This window comes from Bison bison, unplaced genomic scaffold, assembly GCF_000754665.1.
Source record: "Bison bison bison isolate TAMUID 2011002044 unplaced genomic scaffold, Bison_UMD1.0 scf7180017864155, whole genome shotgun sequence".
NCBI lineage: Eukaryota > Metazoa > Chordata > Mammalia > Artiodactyla > Bovidae > Bison > Bison bison.
In genome coordinates, this window is record NW_011494727.1 from 934,299 (window position 1) to 943,040 (window position 8,742).

The window sequence follows — 8,742 nt, forward strand, 5'->3', positions numbered from 1 at the left end:
ACTGCAGTACATCAGGCTTCCCTGTCTTTCAATATCTTTTGGAGTTTGCTCAAACTCATGTCCATTGAGTCAGAGATGCCATCCAACCATCTCATCCTCTGTTACCCACTTCTTCTCTTGCCCTTAATCTTTCCCAGCATCAGGGTCTTTTCCAATGAATGGGTTCTTTGCAACAGGTGGCCAAAGTATTGGAGCTTCAGTATCAGTCCTTCCAATGAATGCAGGAATCTAGGTTCATTTAAATTATTCCTTAGATTTGCATTTTCACTATCTAAGGATCAGTATATTCAAAACACAGAACGTTTCCTGTTTTCCCTTCAGGCACACTGAGACCGGAGACTGCAGGGCTACAGACTTGATTCCTGAAGAACAGGAATTGCACGCAACATTTATTTTTCCTTTACAGGGGCAACTGGCACCTCTTACGGCACAAGGAGTAGGAGCCTTCCTCTGCCTTCCAGGCATTTCCCATGCAGCAAGCCATTACTTGGTTCATTGCCTCTCTCACTGACCCTTTCCCCAATAGTACATAGGAAAGCCTTAACTGGTCAGGACATCGTGGTGACTATGCCCGGGCCACACTTCCCCTGCTCATTCTGAGGTCCCGAATTAGCGTTCAGAGATTGTGCTCCCCCCCCCACTTTGAGTGGGAACGTCCGAGGATTCCACAGCTCCCCCCCCTCCCCAGTTGTCTTAATGGTACGCTCCAAGCACGAGCTCCCGGGTAACGGAAATAAGCCGCAGGGGGCGGGACCCGTTGCTCAGGGTAACGGAAGGACGGAAACGGCAGGTTGCGCGGGTTTTTTGGAATTCAGTGGCTGCGTTGAAGTGGTAGTGACCGGCTAGAGGAGCTTCGCGCGTCGCAGGGGAGGAGGGACTCAGCTCCCGGGAGGTAAGGGGTCTGGGAGGACAGGACGGCGCCCCTTCCGAATGGCGTTCTGGCTTTTTCCTTGGCCCGAAAGAGTCTGTGCCCTGGCGTCTCCCGTTGTGGCCTTTAGCGTTTCCTGCTCCTCGGGCGGCCTACACCCTTGGCCCTCTCGTTAAATTCTTCCTCTCCATCAGCGTTCAGCTCCTACGTCTGAGACATTTCTCTAAACCCGTTTCGCCTTTGTAGCTCGGTCACAGCGATTATCCCCAGCTGCCTTGTTTTATAGTTTCTCTGTGTTTACTTCTCGCTCTCCGAGAAGCCCGGGTGCTAAACCCGCGGCGTCTCCCTTTCGTGGTGCCTCACTAACCTCAGGGCCTTTGGACAAGGAGTCTGCTATCCGCACAGGGACTTAACAGCCACCTATCTGTGTGCTACTCAATTCTGGTTTTAGGACTAATTTAGCAAATGCACCTGCTGAAATAGAAGGAGTTCAGCATCTTCCCTTTAGGGCTGGACGTTTCTTTGGTTGATATCCCTTTTCTGAATCCTCTACCATTCAGCCCCTAATAGAGGGGCTAATCGTAGGTAAGAGTCCCCAGTAGTAGGTAAAAGCATGGGTTTTGGGGTCTGGAATTGGACAGACTTAGGTTTCAGTTCTACTTCTGCAACTTACTAGCCTTCTAACCTTTGGGGGACGTTCCTTAATTTCTCTGAATCCCAAATGATCTTCATCTGAATTGGGAGTAATAGCACCAACCTCAGAGGACTGGTGTGAGGATCAATGTCATTTTCCCCACAAATATTTATTGGGCACCTATTACGAGCGTACTGTGCTAAGTCTTGGAGATTCAGTGATAAAACCAGAGGTGGCCCCCTGCCCTCTTGGAGTTTGTAATGGAGTGGGAGATGTAATTCTTAATCTAATAGTAAGTGTAATGTTAAAAGTGTGGTGATGGTGAGAGATTACAGTTGCCTTGAAAGAATGTAATAGGGGAGTGTTTAGACTGAGCTTGTAAAGGAGTGTGGGATTGAGCTGAGACCTGAAGGATTTTTAGGAATTAACAATAAAAAGATCGGTGGGCAGGGGATGAAAGAAGGGGTATTTATTTTTATATAAGTTCCAGACAGAAAATCATGTGGAATTGACTGTGGCAGGAGGAACTTGGGGGTTTGAAGGACTGAGCAGTTCAGTGTAGCTGGAATATAGAGTGATGAAAAGGAATTAACATGGACCAGCCATGAAATTAAAAGACGCTTAGTCCTTGGAAGGAAAGTTATGTCCAACCTAGATAGCATATTCAAAACCAGAGACATTACTTTGCCAACAAAGGTCTGTCTAGTCAACGCTATGGTTTTTCCTGTGGTCATGTATGGATGTGAGAGTTGGACTGTGAAGAAGGCTGAGCGCCGAAGAATTGATGCTTTTGAACTGTGGTGTTGGAGAAGACTGTTTTTTTTTTTTTTTGGACTATGAATATGCTTTATTGGAGAAGCAAAGAATAGACACGCTAATTGCTCATGGGGTCGAGATCACAGTGCAGATACAGACACACAGATGGCAAAGAGAGATCAAGCGATGATCCTGCTGCTCTTCCAACAACGTGGTGTCAGCTTCAGGAAGCAAGCCTTTTCTCTGCCAGCTGTCAGTCCAGGAGGGAGATTAAGGAAGATACAATCCATCACCATGGCCACAGGGAGGACAATGGGAGAGCCTGGATCTTGTTTCTTGGTCCAGATGAAATCTGGTGCTGTTACTTCCACTTGGGTGGACACTTCTGCTCGCATGGTGGGCATGGTGGCCCAGGAGGGCATTTCTTCTGGCTTAGTGGAGGTGGGCATGGATGAGGTGGGCAAGACTCATGGCACTTGGGTGGGCACACTTTTGGAGGTGGATGGCAGGGCTCCTTGCACTGATGGTGATGCTGATGCTGATGTTGATGCGGATGCGGATGGGGATGCGGATGGTCAGACATCTTCCTGGGTCTCAAGGAATCAAATCCAAGCTTGTTCCGCTTGCTGCAGTGAATCTGAGATGAGGTGTCTAGAGTAGGCTGCAGGCGTCCTTCCGTTCTCCTGAAGGAGAGGAGACCTGGAGAAGACTCTTGAGAGTCCCTTGGACTGCAAGGAGATCCAACCAGTCCATTCTGAAGGAGATCAGCCCTAGGATTTCTTTGGAAGGAATGATGCTAAAGCTGAAATTCCAGTACTTTGGCTACCTCATGGGAAGAGTTGACTCATTGGAAAAGACTCTGATGCTGGGAGGGGTTGGGGGCAGGAGGAAAAGGGGATGACAGAGGATGAGATGGCTGGATGGCATCACTGACTCGATGGACATGAGTCTGAATGAACTCCGGGAGTTGGTGATGGACAGGGAGGCCTGGCGTGCTGCAATTCATGGGGTCGCAAAGAGTCGGACACGACTGAGCGACTGAACCAAACCTTTATATCCTGACGTCAGGATTTTGGACTAATAATGGAAAGCCACCGAGTAGTTTTTAAGATGAGGATGAATCACAAATCTGGTTTGTGTTTCAAAGACATTTTAGCTGCTGGGTGGGGAATGAGTTAGGAAGCTGTGTAGTAGTTTAGGTGAGAGATGATGGTGACTTTGGAATAATGTGGCAGTAGTGAATCTCAGAAGTAGACTTGAGAGATGTTTGGGGACACAGGACTTGGTAGTGGATGTGAAGGATGAAGGTGAAGTGGTTAAGAATGTTGCCCAGGTTTCTTGTTTCAGCAGCTGGGTGGATGATGGTATAATTTAGGGAGATTGAAAGCAGCAGGAAATACAGGAGGAGGTTTTCTTTCCACCAGTCTGCATTGCCCTCTTCTCGTAATATTCCCTAGCTACTCACTGCTCACTAAATCCTATCTGCCTAATGTGCTTCCATTTCACCCTTTCCTTTGCAGTCTCCAGAGTCAGCCCCCAACACCAGCCTTTGTCACTACCACTAAAATAGCTCCCAGTAGACTCTTAGCCTCTGCTCTTCTTCCTTATTCCCTCCCTACTTTAATCTGCGCATTGATGACATATTTAGTTTCCTCAAACACTGTTTCAGTCTTGTCAGATTCTCTTTTACTCCAGAACTTTTTGTCACTATTACTTACAGAATAAGGCCTAACTTCCTTAATTCGACATTTGAGATCTTGCACAGCTTAGCCCCTCCCTTTTACTAGCCTTCCTTCTCTCTGCTCCCCTAGTTGAACTCTCTACCTCAGGCTACGTACTCATTTTCCCCGAGTAAGTTTTTCAAATTCTCTTATGAATGCCTTTGTTGACAGTACTTTCCTCCCCAGTAATGTACACCATGTGGTTGTGGTGACTATCTACATTTAATCTTTAAATTCCAGTTCAAGGTTTCCTTTGCTGGGAAGCCTGCTTGATGTTTGAGCACACTTTTATTTCTTAGCCTTGTTAACTTCTCATTTATTTTTGTACCGTTTAATTGGTATAAATGTGTTTACAGTGCTATTGCTTTATTCATTTATTGTGTATGTGTAGATAATAGTATATATTTGCAATACTGTTAAATGACAGCTTTGTTCTAGGTAGCATAATGGGTAGATACTTAAAAAAAAAAAAGAAAATGTGAACAATTGAATTATGAGACGACTTAATTTGACTACAGCTTTCTAATAAGGAAATTCCAGGGGATTCTCCAGATTCTTTGGTTTGGTTAAGAATCACCTACTCCTACAGTTGGTAGTCCTTAGCCTGTTGAGTATTCATTGTGTACATAACATATTTGAAATACTCAGTTAACAAGTAGAGAAGGGAAAAAATCAAACTTGTTTACTTTTGGGAGTTTTATCCAGCTCTTGACATTTTTCCTTTTCAGTTCCTTGCTTGTGCAACAATGGACCAGAAAATTTTATCTCTAGCAGCAGAAAAAACGGCAGATGGCCTACAGGAATTTCTTCAAATCCTGAAAGAAGATGATGTGAGTATTGGGAAGCAAGTTCTGCCAAAAGTAGATGCCAGGCATGATGAGAGATGTAAGGGACATGTTAGAATTAATTCTGCCGCTTCATCTATCCCCCACTCACCTTAGGAGACAAGGGTTTATTTGATAACAACTCATAGATGTAACGGAGGAGGCAATGGCACCGCACTCCAGTACTTTTGCCTGGAAAATCCCATGGACGGAGGAGTCTGGTAGGCTGCAGTCCATGGGGTCGCTAGAGTTGGACACGACTGATCGACTTCACTTTCACTTTCCTGCATTGGAGAAGGAAATGGCAACCCACTCCAGTGTTCTTCCCTGGAGAATCCCAGGGACGGGGAAGCCTGGTGGGCTGCTGTCTCTGGGGTCGCACAGAGTCGGACACGACTGAAGTGACTTAGGAGCAGCAGCAGCAGCATAGATGTAAAGAAATGGGGGAGAGGAAGAGATATGGACTACTTAAGGGCATTTGGAGAAGGCAATGGCACCCCACTCCAGTACTCTTGCCTGGAAAATTCCATGGATGGAGGAGCCTGGTGGGCTGCAGTCCATGGGGTCGCTAAGAGTCGGAGACAACTGAGTGACTTCACTTTCACTTTTCACTTTCCTGCAGTGAAGAAGGAAATGGCAACCCACTCCGCTATTCTTGCCTGGAGAATCCCAGGGACGGCGGAGCCTGGTGGGCTGCTGTCTATGGGGTCGCACAGAGTCGGACATGACTGAAGTGGCTTAGCAGTAAGGGCATTTGTGTACATTTATACAACTATAATTTCTTGGGAACATACAGTTTAATGAAATCAACCCAATTTGAGATGGAGTGCTTAGACAGATCAATTTTCATAAAAGAAAAAAAGTTAGCAGTTATACTTCAACAAAAATACCAGGCCCAGATAGTTTTTCAGGAGGCTTCTACCAAACCTTTAGAAATCAGAGGTAAGAGCTAGATAGTCCCAGTGCTACACAAGTTGTTTTAGAGCACACATATTACGTAATGTATGTATATACATAAGGAAAGCTTCCTGATAAAGACAGCTTGAAGGGGCTTCCATTGGTGAAATGTGAACATCAAAATAATCAAGTTCAGTTATGAATTATAAACCACTGAAATATAAAGAAATCTGTGAGTCCATATTGATAAAATAAATGGTGGGAAAGGTTCTTGCTTACCATAAAGTTAGAAAATCGTCATTTGGCAACAGTCATGATCAAGATTGGATCAGGCAGAAGCAGCAGTGGATGCTAAATCCAGGGAGCAGTTTTTTGAACTTTTTATTTTGAATTGATTTTAGATTTACAGAAAAGTTATAAAAATAGTAGAGTTTCTGTATAGTTCTCTCCCCAGTGTTAACATCTTACATAATAATTTCAGTAAAATTTTACAAACCAGGAAGTTAATATTTGTACAATACCTTTAGTGAGACTAAAGAGTATTTGAACCCTGCCTGGTAGTTTTTTCACTGATACCCATTTTTTTTTTATGTTCCAGAATCCCACTCAGGATCCTACACTGCACTTAATTGTTATTTTCCCCTGATTTTCTGCAATCAGCAACTGCTCCTCAGTCTTTCTCTGTCTTTTGAGAACACTGAAGAGTTTTGATCCATTATTTTGCTGACTGATGTGTCTCATGATTGGACTCAGGACATGCATCCTTAGCAAAAAGACCACAGAAATGGCTCCATGCCTTTTCACTGTGTGTTATATCACTGGGCTTGTGATGTGCCATACCTGGTGATGCTGACTTTGAGAACCTGATATTAGAGGTTGCTGCTGGGCTTTTTCATTATACAAGAGAAAGTGAGATGAGGAACACGATACTTGCATGGTCTTAAAGTTACTTCCACAAACTGCATACTGGTTGCAAAGGGAGGGGAAAAAATAATTATAAAGTGGGAAAATCAGGCAACACATTTGACTGGGTGATCAGACTCATACTACCAGTGAAGGACAGATGGTATCACATGTCTCCAGGTGTAATACTCCAAGAAGGACACAGTATCACTTGTATTCTGGCCAAGAATGTGTAAACTCAGTCTACTCACGAGGAAGCATCAAACAACAGAAAATGAGGAATGTCCTGTCTTATAAAAATCTATTTTCATGGTGCCATTAACTTGGTAGTTCCAGTCTGTCCACTAAAAGAAAAAATGTTAAGCCTTCCAACATAGCAAGAATACTTAATCTTACTTGGGGCTTTTCTGGTGGCTCAGATGGTAAAGAATCTGCCTGCAATGCAGGAGACCTGGGTTCAGTCTCTGGGTGGGGAAGATCCCCTGGAGATGGGAATGGCTAACCCACTCTAGTATTCTTGCCTAAGGGAATCCCGTGGACAGAAGAGCCTGGCGGGCTACAGTCCATGGGGTCACAGAGTTGGAAATGACTGAGTGACTAACACACACTTGGTTTACTTTTGCATTTTAAAATGCAGTAAAAAGGTAACTGAATAAGGTCAAAAACTAAGACTGCAGATCATGTAACTAGAGGGAGGAGGACGAAACAGGAATAGAGGACAGGAGGAGTGGGAGAGAGCCAGCATTTGTTTGGAACCTGCTGTGCACTAGAACTGCACAGGGTCCTCTCTGCCTGTCATCTAATGTAACCCTTCTAGCAGTGCTTTGAGGCAGGGACTAGACACGCATAACAGGTTAGATAACTTGAGGTTGTAAAGCTAATATATGGCAAAGCGAGGATTCATATCTGGGTCTTCTGATTCTGGGGCCAGTTTTTTCCCCGTATGCCATGTTGCCTTCTCTTAAAACTGAATTTTTTCAAGAAGAGTCAGGGTTTCTCAGCCTTGGCACTGTGTATATTTTAGAGTGGATAATTCTTTATTGAGGGAGGTTGTCCTAAGCATTGTAGGATGTTTAATAGCATCCCTGGCCTACACCCATTAGGTGACAGCACCCTTCCAGTTATAACAACTAAAAATGTCTCCAGACATTGCCCTGTATACCCTGCCTGGGGTGGAGGTAAGGGGGTAATCCCTGGTTGGGAACCTCTCCTCTAATAAGGGTTATGTCAAGGGCTATTGGAGGTTCCAGGCGGAGCAGTCAGCTACTTCCTTATTAAGTATTTAAGAAGGGAGAGAGAAACTCCAGTCAGAAAGACCAGGCACATGTAGAAGGCTTCTGTGGTAGTCCTTTGTCTGGATATTATCAACCTCATCTTCTCAGTTTTTTCTGGCTGCTGCTGCTTAATCACTGAATGTTTGTGCTTTTTTTATCTTTACATTTTCTCCCTGGATGATCTTACATGTTCCCATTGACCTCTTTCCTCTCTGAGCTCTACTTTGGCATATCCAGTTATCAACTTGACATCTCCACTTGGATATCTTAGAAATAGTAGTTCTGAGCCCCACATCAGATCTGCTAAGTCAGAAACTGCAAGTGAGGGTCTCTGTTTTAACAAGCCCTCTGGAAGATTTAGATGCTTGCTTAATCCCAAATTTTCACCATGTCAGTAAATGGTGTCACCATCTAGCCAGTTAGTTGCTTAAGCCAGAAATTTGAGTTCTCCTTGATTTTTCTTTTTCCTTTATCACCACAGCCATTTCACTTCTAAACCATGAGGAAATCTGTCTTTGTCTTAGTCCATTCAGGCTGCTATAACAAAATACAGTAGACTGGGTGACTTATAACAACAATTATTTCTCATAGTTCTGGAGACCAAAAGTCCTGGATGATGGTTCCAATATGGTCAAGTAAGTGCTCTCTTCCGGATTTCAGGCTTCACATTGTACCTTCATATGGTAGAAAGAGCCTGGGAGCTCTGTGGGATCTCTCATAAGAGCTCTAATCCCATTTGTGGGAGTTCCGTCCTTATACCTATTCACCTGGCAAAGTCTCCACCTCCAAATACCATTACAATGGGTCTGAAGAGTCCAACACATGAATTTTGGAGGACATAAACATTCAGACCCATTGTAATGGT

The 8,742-nt window shown here is 44.4% G+C and overlaps 1 protein-coding gene across 3 annotated transcripts in view; it reads left to right on the plus strand.

The window, feature by feature from the left end:
• The first annotated feature begins 777 nt into the window (after nucleotides 1–777).
• FANCI (Fanconi anemia, complementation group I) overlaps nucleotides 778–8,742 on the plus strand; it is a 64,213-nt gene continuing 56,248 nt past the window's right edge. For all 3 annotated transcript variants that reach the window (XM_010841026.1, XM_010841024.1, XM_010841025.1), the window contains exons 1-2: nucleotides 778–892; nucleotides 4,708–4,809. In XM_010841026.1, the coding sequence (XP_010839328.1) occupies nucleotides 4,726–4,809 (84 nt within the window). In that variant the 5' untranslated portion in view covers nucleotides 778–892; nucleotides 4,708–4,725. The remainder of the gene's footprint in view (nucleotides 893–4,707; nucleotides 4,810–8,742) is intronic.